General features: G+C 55.2%; 1 protein-coding gene across 2 annotated transcripts in view; it reads right to left on the reverse strand.

Moving 5' to 3' along the window:
• Positions 1 to 15,030, reverse strand: part of NCS1 (neuronal calcium sensor 1) — a 66,640-nt gene that overhangs the window by 21,872 nt on the left and 29,738 nt on the right. For both annotated transcript variants that reach the window (XM_015436328.3, XM_045373937.2), the window contains exon 2: positions 14,699 to 14,723. In XM_015436328.3, the coding sequence (XP_015291814.1) occupies positions 14,699 to 14,723 (25 nt within the window). The remainder of the gene's footprint in view (positions 1 to 14,698; positions 14,724 to 15,030) is intronic.

A 15,030-nucleotide genomic window follows, 5' to 3' on the forward strand; every position in this document is an offset into this window, starting at 1 on the left:
GCCATTAGCAGGGGCCCCAAGAAGCCCCCCACGAGGCAATGCCCATGAGAGGGTGCCCAGCCTGATGTTCCAGCTTCCTCCTTCCAAACACCCCATACTCCGCACCCGGACTTCAGACAGGCTCCTCTGTCTCCTTGACAGGAAGAGAAGTCCTTCTCTTCTCACTTGGCCTCGACCTGTCCCCTGGCCCCTGCCTGCCTGGCCCAGCTGTAGCAAGAATCCTAAGTCGGTGTAGCCAGAATCCCCACCCCCACAATACCTGATCAAGTTCCTCGTCCCCGCTTCATGTGTGAGTCCTCGTCCCGCCTCCAGCATCAGCCTGACCAGTCAGTTCAGCAGGAATCAGCTGCCCTGGAGGCCTCCTCTTAGTTTCCATCCGCTGACCCCTCACCTGTTCATTGGCTGTGAAGCCTCACTTTTCCTCGCATTTGGAGCTGAGTCCACTCTCTCCCAGGTTGTGATAGTCCTGACACCTATTGCGAGAGTCCCGAACGAAGCCTTCCTGGCCATTTTAAGAAGCGTCGGAATCTCGCTTTCTTTAACATGGGCCCATCCGCTGTCCCGCCAGGCCCCAGCTTAGATGCTGCTTCTTTCAGAAAGACGGCCCAGCCCCAGGTCTGAGGCCTCGGGACCTCTTCTGCACCCCTGCCCGCTTGTCCGTCCCAGCAGAGCGTGGACCACGCTCTACCATATGTGCCTCCAGGTCAGTCGCCCACCGGAACGTAGGCCCCCTGACACCGCCGTGCCCTGATGACCCGCATGAGGCCTGGCACGAAACATGGACCTGGGGCATGTTTGTCTGGTGAGGTGAATGAATAAACACACAAACTGCCAGGCAGGGGCGGAGGGAGCAAGAGCCCAGTTGGTGTCTGGCTCCTTCTTCCGGAGACCCATGGAACAGGGACATCCAGAGACCCTGGCAGAGACCTAAGAGCTCTGTGGGCACAGTTAGAAAACCACTGATGTGTGGCCAGGCGTGGTGGCTCATGCCTGTAATCCCACCACTTTGGGAGGCAGAGGTGGGCAGATCATTTGAGGTCAGGAATTTGAGACCAGCCTGGACAACATGGTGAAATCCCATCTCTAATAAATATACAAAAATTAGCCAGGCCTGATGGCAGATGTCTGCTGTAATCCCAGCTACTCGGGAGGCTGAGGCAGGAGAATCACTTGAACCCGGGAGGCGGAGGTTGCAGTGAGCCGAGATCACGCCACTGTACTCCAGCCTGGGCGATAAAATGAGACTCCATCTCAAGAAAAGAAAAGAAAGTCAGTGATGTGCTCCCACTCTCTGTGTATGGAGATAGGCCCAGAGAGGGAGAGAGACAGGTTGAAAGTCACACAGCAAGTCACCAGCAGAAACAAGGCTCAGACCCAGGGCTCCTGCCTCCCAGGCTCCCGCCCTGCCTCACCCACCCCTCCGGCAAGCGAGGCTGCACCGCCCCCGTGTAAGCGCATGGGTAAAGCGACTGCTACCCAAACATTACGTAACCCCCTCTTCATCATCAGAAGGTGGAGGAGGGAGCCTGCCTCAACTGGAGCAGAGAGACGGGATGGGGGGGTCTGAACCTTCCCAGACACCCCAGACGCCCCCAGGCCTCTACCACCCTGCAAATCACAGCTCTGAGGCTGGGATTTCATGCCATGGTCCCAGCCTGACGTGCCACCCATCTGCCACCGGCTGGCTGAGTCAGGACCCCCTGAAGCAGCTGCACACCCCCTCTTGCAGTGAGCACCCGAGTGAGATGCTGGCTTATGATGAAGATCATGCCCAAGAATTCTGTCCCCCGGATGCCTGAGATATGTGACTCCATCCCCCACCCCTGGCCCAGGGTCAGATTCCCACAGGCCCGGGCCTCCTCCCTCCCCTCCTGCCAGTCCCTCCCTCTCTCTTTCAGACAGGCTGCCGCCAGGCCTGCTCTGGTGCTGGGACACGGGCCTGTGCCCCTGGCCTGGCCCTAAGCTGTCATGCTGGGAGAGGACCCTAAGCAAACTCCTTCCCCACAGCACCCCTCAGTTTCCCTGTGAGTAAAGTAAATGGCTCATACCAGATCAGGGTTCCCCACCCCAGCACTCCTGACATTCAGGGCCAGGTCATTGTCATGGAGGCCTGTCGTGTGCATGGTAGACGTTTAGCAGCATCTCCAGCCTCTACCGGACAGATGGCAGTAGCACCCCCTGCCCAAGTTAGGACAATCCCAAGTGTCTCCAGACATTGCCAAATATCCCCTCGAGGGCAGAACCATTCAGGTTGAGAACCACTGGACCGGATGGTCTCTGGGGATGCCCACGAGCTCCGGGGATCCGCCATAAGCATCTGTGATTCTAACAGCTATTCAGGAGACCTGAGAGCCAGGCACCGGGCTGTGTGCTTTCCAGGCATGATTCTGTCCCATCGTCCCATCGTCCCATCGTCTAGGAGGCGAGGCCAATCCCGCCCACTTTACCAATGGAGAAACTAAGGTTTCTAGAGGTGAAGGCCCCTCCTGGCTCAGGGCGTCCATGCGGATGCCTTCCGCGTGGTCTGCTCCTCCCCCTCCTCCTCGCCTGCCTGACTCCGCTCACCGCTTCCTTCTCAGCACCACAGCATCTCCCTGAGAGAAGCCCCCTCTGACGACCCCAGGCTGAGTCACACTCCAGGACACACTCCCAGCACCCCATCACCTGGCTGGGCCTTGGTGGCACCTCGAGCAGCTGTGCCTCAGGAATGATTTGAGTGACTTGTGTAGTGACAGGCCAGCGCCTCGTATGGGCCGTTGAGGCAGGAACCCTATCTTCTAGTTCACCTCCAAACCTGCACCACCCACTTCTGTGCCTGGCAAACATAGTAGCCGCTCCGTTAATGTCAGAGTCACACAGCTAGCCAACGAGGTGGCCGGGACCAGAGCCCAGACTCCAGAACGGAAGCTGCCTCTGAGCTTGGTATCAGGAAGGGGAGAGAGCGGTCGGCTCTCCTGGCCCTGCCCACCTCTCTGACAGCTCAGTGGAGGCCGAAAATCCTCCACAGGCCTGTTTTCTTCCATATCTTCTGCTTGATTCCAGACCCACAGTGGAAGGGACAGGAGTCCCAGCATCATTGCTGGCTCAGGCCAGGCTGGGGCAGGGGAGTAGAGATGGCACCAGGAGCAACCTGTTATCCTGAGTCTCCCTGCAGACTGGTGACTCAAGGTGCTCAGCACGGTCAGGGGTTCAGGGCAGGATCTCGGAGACCAGCCCCAGCATCTCCAGGCTCCAGAGGATGGATGGCTCTGAGGGTCCACCATGCAGGCCCCCAACTTCAGACAGGTGCTTCATGTGTGCAGGAGACAGGGGTGGCAGAGGGGTCCCTATGACTATCACTATGATTGGGAATCTCCGTGATTATTTTCACTGGTGGTATGGGGCATGCAGGAACTCTGTAATATAAAACAGGAGGTCGGGTGCGGTGGCTCACACCTGGAATCCCAGCACTTTGGGAGACCGAAGCGGGAGGATCACTCGAGCTCAGGAATTTGAGACCAGCCCGGGCAACAAAGCAAGACCCCATCTCTCCACACACACACACACACACACACAAAATTAGTGGAGCCGGGCACAGCGGCTTGTATTTGTCCTCCTAGCTGCTTGGGAGGCTGAGGGAGGATGGTCCCTTGAGCCCAAAAGTCTGAGGTTGAGGTGAACTATGATTACACCACTACACTCCAGCCTGGGCAACAAAGCCAGACCCTGTCTCGAAAGAAAAAAAAAAAAAAAAAAAAAAGAAAGAAAGAAAGAAAGAAAGAAAGAAAGAAAGAAAGAAAGAAAGAAAGAAAGAAAGAAAGAAAGAAAGAGAAAGAAAGAAAGAAAGAAAGAAAGAAAGAAAGAAAGAAAGAAAGAAAGAAAGAAAGAAAGAGAAAGAAAGAAAGAAAGAAAGAAAGAAAGAAAGAAAGAAAGAAAGAAAGAAAGAAAGAAAGACGGAAAGAAAGAAAGAAAGAAAGAGGTGTTTAATTTTTTTTTTTTTAAGTTTAAGAAACTGAAAAAGAAGGGCTCAAGCTTCAGTCCTGGCTTGATCCTGCCCCACTCCTGACCTGTGTGTGACCTGGGGCAGGTGACGATTCCCCTCAGAGCCTTGATTTCCTCATCTGTGAGGTGACAGCCAACCTCACACCTTTCTTTCAGGCCCCTGAGTAGGCCTGGACCAATAAGCTGAGACTGTTAACACCACAGGATGTCCTGAGCACTGGCCATGCCCCAAGCCCTGATCTATGATCTTCCGCAACACCAGAGCCAGCGGCCGAGGACAGCCCAACCCCTGTTACCTCGTCCCACCAGCTGTCCCAAGAGGAAGGTTCCACCATACCCTCCCGAGTCCCCCACTCTGGCCCCATGGGAAGTCCTTCCGTTTTCCAAGACTGAGTCTCACTCTGTCGCCTAGGCTGGAGTGCAGGGGTGCAATCTTGACTCACTGCAACTTCCACCTCCTGGGTTCAAGCAATTCTCCTGCCTCAGCCGCCCGAGTAGCTGGGACTACAGACACCCGCCACCACCACGCCCAGCTAAGTTTTGTATTTTCAGTAGAGACGGGGTTTCATCATGTTGGCCAGGCTGGTCTTGAATTCCTGACCTCATGATCTGGCCTCCTCGACCTCCCAAAGTGCTGGGATTACAGGCATGAGCCACCGCGCCCGGCCAGGAAGTCGTTTCTAATACCCAATCTCCTAGTACATGGGCAGAGAAGTACCAAGATACGTCATTGCCCCTCCCCACCCAGTAACTCAGTCCGAGATGCGTATGCAGAGGTCACACCTCACACAACCTTGTTCATGAACAAGGTCTTAACTCTTTGGGGTTCAGAGACCCCCTTTGGGGATTAGAGAAGAGCCATGGCGCCAGGCCTCAGAGGCAGGCCCAGGCTGTGAAGAACGGGGCCTGCGATCCCCAGCCACAGGAAGCCGAGGTTTCTGATACGGTTGACTGTGTTTGGGAACCAGCTCTTCAAGACAGGGTAGAGATGAGAAAAGAAAATCCTAGATTTAACAACGGCGTTCTTACACTTCTTTAAAAGGGAAGGGGGAAGGGAAGAAAAGAAATCTGTCATTTCATAAAAATCCTGAAAGCTGACTGCCACGTGCAAAACAGTTCCCACTCCAGCACTGGGGCTCCTCCCACACCTCCCACCTTCTCTTCCCCACCACAGCGCCAGGCTGGGTGACTGCCCTCGTCCACCAGGAGACTCCAAGCACCTCGCCCCCCTCCGTCCCTGATGCCCCCCAGCAACCAGCACTGGCCTGGCATAAAGTAGGTGCTCAGTAAAGATGTCCTGAATGGATCAGTGAACAAATGAATGAATGATTGAATGCTCCCAGAACACACGGGTCCAACTCCAGTTTGGCTTCTAGTTCTCTGAGGGCCTGAGCAAGCCCCCCCCCACTGCCAGACCTCAGTCTCCCAAAAGCCCTGGTCCTCTAGGACTTCCCCTGAATTCGCCACTCTCAGCTCCTGCAGGTTCGTGTCCTCTGGGATCCTGCTGGGAGGCCAGCCCTGCATCTCCTGCCATGCTGATGATACTGCGGCAGCTGCTCTCTGCAGTGCAAAAGGTGGGACAGAGATTGCTAGACAGATAAATCATAAAGCATAACTCCAAGCTGCAATCAGCCAGGCGCAGCAGGGACGGGCGCAGCGGCAGGCTCGGCAAATTATTCTCCCATTATCTCTTCAAACAACTCCCTCCAGGGGCATGCCCCTCCCTGCACTCCCTCAAGACCTGGAGGAGGGTCCCAAACAGCCATGAGATGGTTCCTCTTCCTTTCCCTTCCCCCCAGTAGCCTCCGGTTTTACGGGTTTCCCAGAGCAAGAAAGCAAGAAGCCGGCAGGTCTAAGCCCCAGTATTCGGGACCACGGAGGCAGAGCGAGCTGGACCGAGACTCCACACACACACACAGAGCTGTGTGACCTGGGCAAGGGTCTCCACCCTTCAGAGCCTCAGTCTCTTCATCTGTAAAATGGGGCTGCTCCTCGGATTTCCACACGGCCCCGTTCCATCAGCACAGTGCCTGCCCGCAGGAAAGCCCCCAGTGTGTTGCTGAGAGTCTGTCTCCACGCCCACACTGCCTGGGGCAGCCCAGAATCAACAGCTTGCCCTGTTGATGTGAGTACACCATTCCTCTGGCTTCCACCCACTACTTTTGCTATCATATTGCTAGGATATTTGGTTATTATAAAAGTAATAAAAGCCATTGCAGAGCCAGGCACGGTGGCTCACGCCCGTAATCCCAGCACTTTGGGAGGCTGAGGCGGGCAGATTTCCTGATGTCAGAAGTTCGAGACCAGCCTGGCCAACATGGTGAAACCCTGTCTCTACTAAAAATACAAAACTTAGCCAGGCGTGGTGGTGGGCGCCTGTAATCCCAGCTACTCGGGAGGCTGAGGTAGGAGAACCGTTTGAACCCAGGAGGCGGAGGTTGCAGTGAGCCGAGATTGCACCACTGCACTCCAGCCTGGGCAACCAAGTGAGACTCTGTCTCAAAAAAAAAAAAAAAAAAAAAAAAAAAAAAAAAAAAAGTTGCAGAAAATTTGGAAAATAGGACACATAATCCACCAGAGGACACCCGCCCCCCCACCTCACACACCCACGACCAGCCTCAGCCTGCGTCCATCCCATCTTTCTTCTCTGCCTACATTTTTTCCATCACGGACTGGTGCCCGATGATGGTGTGTACCCTGCTCTCTCTACTCAGGATAACGTCCTCATCACTTTCCAGGTGATTACAGAGCTCACAGTCACCTTTAGAGGCCTGGGACCTGCCATTTCTTAAGCAGCCCTCATTGTGGTTCCTGATGTCCCACCATGGTGAATTGGGCTCAAGTGAGCCGGAACTAAGATAAAGAACAAGGGATGGGGAAGCGGGGGATACCGGGCTGACTGCAGACCCGGAAGCTGGCTGTGGACACCAATGCTGGCTCTACCTCTCAAAGCCTCCAGCTTCCTCCCTCTGCCAAATACAGACAACGGCACCAGCAGCTCAGAGCTGGGAGGCACCGAGGAGCTGGCACCGTGGGACGCCCAGTGCAGAGCCTGGTGCAGGGTAAGCGTGCCCAGTTGGCCTGGCCCGGGCCTCCTATTGCTGTGCCCTGGCCTGTGCTCTCCTGGGGGACTTGTGAGCCGACTGGCACTGGACCCCGAGTTCTAGTCCAGGCTCTGCTTCTACTGACTTCGCAGCCCAGGACAAATCACAGAATCACTTAAGGCTCTGTATGGGGCCGGGCACGGTGGCTCAAGCCTGTAATCCCAGCACTTTGGGAGGCCGAGACGGGCGGATCACGAGGTCAGGAGATCGAGACCATCCTGGCTAACACGGTGAAACCCCGTGTCTACTAAAAATAACACAAAAAAAAAAAACTAGCCGGGCGAGGTGGCGGCGCCTGTAGTCCCAGCTACTCGGGAGGCTGAGGCAGGAGAATGGCGTGAACCCAGGAGGCGGAGCTTGCAGTGAGCTGAGATCCGGCCACTGCAGTCCAGCCTGGGCGACAGAGCGAGACTACGTCTCAAAAAAAAAAAAAGGCCCTGTATGGCAGCTGCTATATGTCAGCACAAACCCAGATGACCCTAGATCGTACAGGAAAGACAGGGACCTCCTCTCTGAGCAGCTGACTAGGGGTGAAGGTATGACTATCAAGACAGAATGAGCCATGCTGAGACTGGAGGCCAGTCTCCTTAGCAAAAGAAACGGTAGGGACAGAGGCTCTGAGGCGGGATGAGCTTGGCACAGGTGAGGGACAGCAAGTGTGGTCAGTGCACGGCGACCCAGGGGAAAAGTTGAGGTCAGAGACCTCAGGGAGCCTTGTGGGCCACGCAACATGCTGGGGCTTTATTCCAAGTGCAGTGGGAAGTCACAAAGGGGCGGTCCCAGTTTCCAAAGCTCTAGCAGAGGCTGTACGGGGCCAAGAACAGCAGAGCCACCATAGGCAGGCAGCAGCCCCGCGAGGCCAAGGCCGTGGCACCACTGCAGACCAGGGGCTCAGACCCGTGTGGCCAGGGGCTGGGATCAGATTCAGGATCTGCTGTCTAGGGGAGGCAGGCTGGCCGGGCTAAGGAGTTGGACATGAGGCAAGGGAACAAGAGGGCTAGTAACGTGTGCAGAGAAAAAGGGAGCCACACACAAGTGATGAAGGAAGAGAGACAGGAGGCCATCGAAGCCGCTTCCCCGGCTGAAGCTGCCCCAGCGCTTCAGGTGGGAGAGGAAAACCATGTCCACTGTGGCCCACTGCTCCCTAAATGTCCCTCCCTCCTGCTGCCGCTCCCACCCCAGATGGCTGGGCCCTGCACTGCTTGTTGCCCTGAAAGCCTGGGCTCAGGAATCCCGAGTTTTCCCAAAAGAGAGGCAGGCATGGGTAGAGAGTCTCTGGCTGTCGGGTGTCCTGAGAGTTGTTCAGAACAAGAATGGGGCCGGGCGTGGTGGCTCACACCTGTAATCCCAGCACTTTGGGAGGCTGAGGCGGGTAGATCACCTGAGGTCAGGAGTTCAAGACCAGCCTGGCCAACATGGTGAAACCCCTATCTCTATTAAAAATACAAAAATTAGTTGGGCATGGTGGTGGGGGCCTATAATCCCAACTACTCGGGAGGCTGAGGCAAGAGAATAACTTGAACCCAGGAGGCAGAGATTGCAGTGAGCCGAGATCATGCCGCTGCACTCCAGCCTGGGCAACCGAATGAGACTCCATCTCAAAAAAAAAGAAAGAAAACAAGAACAAGAATGGTGCCAGCTGAAAAAGGGCCCTCTGAAAATGGGCCAGGGTGTTTAGGATGCAGGTGGTCACCTCATTTGCCTTCTGTGCAAAGGACAGAGGGGACAGTGGGCCCAGTGGATCTAGCCTGTGAGTAGGCAGGCTCATGCTTCGGTCCCGGGTTCACCAGTAAGGTTTAGGACAATCGAAGAATAGCAAATTGGTTTATTTTGTGCGGTAACAGCAGTTCCGCTGGCTCCCAGAGCACAGAGCAACATACTCTGTGATCCATTACTGATGTCTGCCATGGGCACAGGAGGGCAGAGTGTCACTGTCTAACCATCCCCGGTCTAGCATCGCCCCAAGGGGATGGGACCATTCTGGAATACAACAGTGAGGTGGGTGGTGGGCTGACTTAGGAGAGCCAGAGAAAAGCATTGGTTCAACCATTTCCTAGCCTTGAAGGTACTGCCAAAATGAACCATAGGATATTTACTCGAGACACACAGAAATTTTCTCTGCCAGAAGGCAGAGAAAATACCACCTATTTTCTTTTTTTTTTTTTTTTTCTTTTTTAGGACAGGGTCTCACTCTCTCACCCAAGCTGGAGTATAGTAGCACAATCAGAGCTCACTGCAGCCTTGATCTCTGGGGCCCAAGCGATCTTCCCACCTCAGCCAAGTAGCCGGGACCATAGGCATGCGCCACCATGTACAGCTTTTTTTTTTTTTTTTTTTTTGTAGAGACAAGGCCACCTTATATGCCCAGGCTGGTCTCAAACTCCTGGACTCAAATGATCCTCCTGCCTTGGCCTCCCAAAGTGTTGGGATTAAACGTGTGGGCCACCGTGCCCAGGCTTTTAGTTTGTTTGTTTGTTTTTTGAGACAGAGTCTCGCTCTCACCCAGGCTGGAGTGCAGTGGCGCGATCCCAGCTCACTGCAAGCTCCTCCTCCTGGGTTCACGCCGTTCTCCTGCCTCAGCCTCCTGAGTAGCTGGGACCACAGGCGCTCGCCACCACGCCCGGCTAATTTTTTGTATTTTTAGTAGAGATGGGGTTTCACCGTATTAGCCAGGATGGTCTCGATCTCCTGACCTCGTGATCCGCCCACCTCGGCCTCCCAAAGTGCTGGGATTACAGGCATGAGCCACTGCGCCCAACTGTTTTGTTTTGTTTTTAAGAGACGAGGTCTCACTCTATTGCCTGCAGTGGGGCAATCATAGCTCACTGCAGCCTCGACCTCCTGGGCTCAAGCCATCCTCCTACCTCGGCCTCCTGCATAGCTGGGACTACAGGTGCATCCCTAAAGCAGGTTGCTTTTTTCTTTGTGAGCTCTTTAGGGGAAGTGCCCCCACAGTGAGGACTGGGCCTCACACAGCTGAGGGTCCCTGTTTTGCTGTGAGAGCCTCCACACTGCCCCCTCAGGCCAGCCTCCTTGGCTCCCTGCTGGTCCTCTAATTCGCCAGGCTCATGTCCCCCTCCCAGCCCTTGTCCTCGCTGTTTTCTATGCCTGGGTGGATATGACCCAGGTTCCACCACCGAGTCCTTATTGTCTAGGTTGCAGCTCAAATGTCAGAATCCCAGAGCAGCCTCACCTGACCTCTCCCTCCTAACGAGGCCCCTACCCCGCCGCGCTCAAATCTTCAATTCCCCACAGGACATTTCTCAGCCCACAGTGACCCTGTTCTATACTCATGTGTATATCGGGGCCTGGGGTTTTATCCAGTTCGTGGTATGTCCCCAGGGTGTGGGACAGTGTGTGGCACAGGGAGCACACTCTATTGATGCTTGATGAGTAAACAAAAGTCACTCACCGCCCTGGACCTCAGTTTCCTCATCCACCTAATGCGGAGAAAGTCCTCAATCTCAGGGCTCAGTGGGTTTCACTGATGATCTCAGGACCATGATTACTACCATTACTGACACCAGCAGAGAGAATGTTTCCTAGGCTCTGTTCCAAACGTCTTCTATGAATTAGCATATTTATTCTTCACACTACTCCTAGAAAGCTTTACTATGATCACCCTCCTTTTCCAGATGGGGAAACTGAGGTCCTAAGAAGTCTAGTCATTTGTCCAAGGTCACTCAGCCAGGAAGTGGGCAAGGCAGGAGTCAAGCCCACAGCCGGTTGCAGTGGCTCGCACCTGCGGTCTCAGCTACTCGGGAGGCTGAGTCAGGAGGATTGCTTGAGGCCAGAAACTCAAGATAAGCTTGGGCAATATAGTGAGGCCCCCAGCTCTACAAATTTTTTTTTTTAATAATTAGCCAGCCATGGTGGTAAGTGCCTGTAGTCCCAGTTAATCAGGAGGCTGAGTTAGGAGGATCTCTTGAGCCCAGGAGGTCAAGGCTGCAGTGAGCTTTGATAGCACCACCACACTCCAGCCTGGGCGACAGGGCAACACCCTGTCTCTGACAGAATAATATTAATAATAATTTAAATATATGTAATCCCAGCACTTTGGGAGGCCGAGGAGGGCAGATCACTTGAGGTCAGGAGTTCAAGACCAGCCGGTCCAACAGGGTGAAACCCCATCTCCCCTTTAAAAATACAAAAATATTAGCCAGGCTGGGCACCTGTAATCCCAGATACTTGAGAGGCTAAGGCAGGAGATTTGCTTGAATCCGGGAGGCAGAGGTTGCAGTGAGCTGAGATGACACCACTGCACTCCAGCCTGAGCAACAGGGCAATACTCTGTCTCAAAAAAAATTAAAGAAAAAAAAAATTTTTTAATTAAAAAAAAAGGATTCGGCCGGGCGCGGTGGCTCAAGCCTGTAATCCCAGCACTTTGGGAGGCCGAGACGGGCGGATCACGAGGTCGGGAGATCGAGACCATCCTGGCTAACATGTTGAAACTCCGTCTCTACTAAAAAATACAAAAAACTAGCCGGGCGAGGTGGCGGGCGCCTGTAGTCCCAGCTACTCGGGAGGCTGAGGCAGGAGAATGGCGTAAACCCGGGAGGCGGAGCTTGCAGTGAGCTGAGATCCGGCCACTGCACTCCAGCCTGGGCGGCAGAGTGAGACTCCGTCTCAAAAAAAAAAAAAAAAAAAAGGATTCAAGTTCAGCCTGCCCGGTTCTGGAGCCCAAGATCTCAGCCACTCTGCCGCCTGCGGCTCCAGGAGAAGGCCCAGGTGTGGGCAGGGGAGGACGCCGGGGAATCTCAGGCAGGTCTCCGTGTCTTCATCTATGATACGCCGAGGGGCCACGATGGAGTCGTCTCCTCTGGGTCATTGTGAGAATGAAATGAACGAGGCTGTATCTGAGAGCCTGCCTGGCTCCCAGCGGTGCTTGGGAAGCATCCCCATCTCTCAAAGACAAATCTCGTCCTCTTCCCTGCCTGGAAGAGGCCCAAGCAGACAGCTCCTGGTGTCCCCTCCTCAGCTCCCAGGCCCCTGAGACCCCTGGGGAGGTGCCTTGGTTATGAGCTGCCACAACTGGGGCCAGGGCAATGGGAGGGGGGGCGGACAGCTGCTCACGTCTGTCCCTTATCGGCCAACCAGCAACTCTAACCACTGCCCTCCCCTGCCCTCGCCCTCCTTGGGAGATGCTGAGTTTTCTCATGGTCCCCAGAAGACTCCTTGTTACCCACTCACTCATCCCTCATCCAGATATTCACACTGGAGGCTGGGCACAGTGGCTCACGCCTGTAATGCCAGCATTTTGGGAGGCCAAGGCTTGAGCCCAGGAGCTCGAGACCAGCCTGGCCAACATGGTGAAACCCCGTCTCTATAAAACAGAGAAAAATTAGCCAGGTAGCAGGTGGGCACCTGTAGTTCCAGCTACTTGAGAGGCTGAGGCAGGAGAATCGCTGTAACTGAGCTGAGATGGCACCACTGCACTCCAGCCTGAGCAACAGAGCAGAGAGACTCTGTCTCAAGGGAAAAAAAAAAAAATATATATATATATATATGTGCGTGTGTGTGTGTGTATGTATATATACACACACATATTTACCCTGGAGGCAAGAGTTCAGTTTCTGGAGTCTAGATGCCTATGGTTCATCCCAACCCTGCCACCTCCCAAATGGACTTTCTCTGAGCCTCAGTTTCCTCATCTGCCACATGGAGTGATGAGCTCTGTCAATCCCCAGTACTGCTCCCAGAAGTCAATGGCAGGCCGGGTGCAGTGGCTCACTCCTGTTTAATCCCACCACTTTGGGAGGCTGAGGCAGGTGGATCACTGAGGTCAGGAGCTCAAGACCAGCCTAGCCAACATGGTGAAACCCCAGCTCTACTAAAAATACAAAAATTAGCGGGGCGTGGTAGAGCACACCTGTAATCCCAGCTACTCGGGAGGCCGAGACAAGAGAATCACTTGACTCCAGGAGGCAGAGGTTGCAGTGAGCTGAGATCATGCCACTGTACTCCAGCCTGGGTGACAGAGGGAGGCTCTGTCTCAAAAAAAAAAAAAACAAAAAAACAAAAAAAACACATGGATTTGAAGCACCAAGGGCGAGCCTGTTGGGGGCCGAGCACCCACCGTGGCCAGGCCCTAGGGACACGGCCATGAACAAGGCCAAGCCAGCGAGTCCTCAGAGCCCCGGTGGGACACAGAGAGGGACGAAATGCTTACCTGCTGCATTTCATCCATCATTGGCTGTCCCAGGGAGGCACAGGGCAGGGGAACCCAGATGGGGGGGGGTGGGTTTCAGTGGGGGAGGGGGAGGGGCGAGGAGATAACAGCCCAGCAGGCAGGGGGAGCAGCCTGGGCAAACATCAGGAAGACCCCGAGACAAAGGTGAGTTCAAGGAACAAACAGCAGTTCAGGCTGGCCAGAGGGTAAAGGCCAAAGGTCAAAGGGCAGACGACGCCAGACTGCAGGGGTCAGCAGGGCCAGACTGAACCAGGCCTCGTAAGCACATAACTATATCAAGGATGAGGACTTCACCCCAAGGTCCAGGGGGGGTTTAGCTGACGCCTGGCATGGTCAGGTTTTTGTTCAACAAAGATCCCTTTGGCTAGCGTGTGTGAAGGCAGGGAGAACATGTACGGATGGGGAATCTAGGGAGGCTTCATGGAGGAGGTGACTTGGGCTGAGCCTTGGGAGGGGCAGAGTTCAGATGGCCCAGCAAGGAAGGCAGGCATTCCAGGAAGCAGAGCCACAGGGGTGAAGACCTAGAAGGAGGGCGTTTCTGGGACACTCACCCAGGGAAGTGTAGAAGTGGAAAGTGAGAGCGGAAACTCAGCCGCAGGATGGGGCACCTCCCATCGAGGGCTCAGCAGAGCCAGGCGAGCCAGCATAGCTCTGCCCCATCTGCAGCTTGGACTTGAGGCAGGGAGGTGTAGGGAGTGGCCCTGGAGGCTCCTGGGGGTGCCTGGCCCTGCCAGCCTTGACTGGAAGGTCTCCAGGCTCACCGCCTCATGTCCCTACGTGCCGCCCCTGCAGCTCAGCCACCTTACAGGGTGAGCCTCCTGTCAGCTCCACATTCCACAACAACAGACTACGCCGCCCTCCTCCCCCAGGCCCAGCCCAGGCACCACTCATCCATTACAGGCCCCACTGATCCCTCACTGCCACTTTTCCATTTGCTTCATGACGTACGGCCTCGGAATCCTTATCACGGCCCTCCAGGCAGCTACGACTGATGAGAGCTGGCATCCAAGAGCAAACCCATTTGCCATACCTGATCCAATCGAATCGATCATTTCATAGAAGGGGCGATGGAGCCCCAGCGAGGGGAAAGGACCTCTCAAGGTCACAGAAGGACTTTCCTATCCAAACCCTTCTCTTTGGTGAGCAGGGCCTGGAATCAATCCTTCAGGCCTTGGTGGTCCCTAAAGACGCAACTCAAAGTAAGGACCACCACCAACAAACACCCCAGCGCCACCCCCAACCCAGTTCCACTGAAACCACGTCAGTCCCGCAAGGACAAGGGCCACTGAACAAAGGCTGTCCAGATCCCATGCTCAGGGGCCCCTCCAAGTGCCCCCGTCCTGGGCAGCTGGACTGATGTCCCCATCAGCACAAAGCCCACACCCCCAGCCCCTCCACGGTTTGAGAAAAAGCAGCTACTCACCACTGCTGGACCTCCTTCTCGGTAACTGCAAGAGAAAAGAGAAAAGCAGGCTTTTAGCTCAGGGAAGGTGTCCCAGGAGATGGGCACACATTCACTGGGGGGCCTCCCCTCCAGCCCTCCCTTCCCCATGGGCCATGTCCCTGGGCACCGGCCTGCTCTGGATGAAAAAATGCTCCCTTGGTGAGCAGTCCCAGCCAGGGGCTCTGCACCCACCACCCCAGCAGGGGACACTGGCGCCACCCCTTCCCAGTGCCCACGTGCTGCCTGCCACTGCCACTGCTGGGAGAGCCCCCAGGAACGCCCTGTGGCATTCAAGGGTTCGCTTCTCCCAC

Source organism: Macaca fascicularis, chromosome 15 (genome assembly GCF_037993035.2).
Source record: "Macaca fascicularis isolate 582-1 chromosome 15, T2T-MFA8v1.1".
Taxonomy (NCBI): domain Eukaryota; kingdom Metazoa; phylum Chordata; class Mammalia; order Primates; family Cercopithecidae; genus Macaca; species Macaca fascicularis.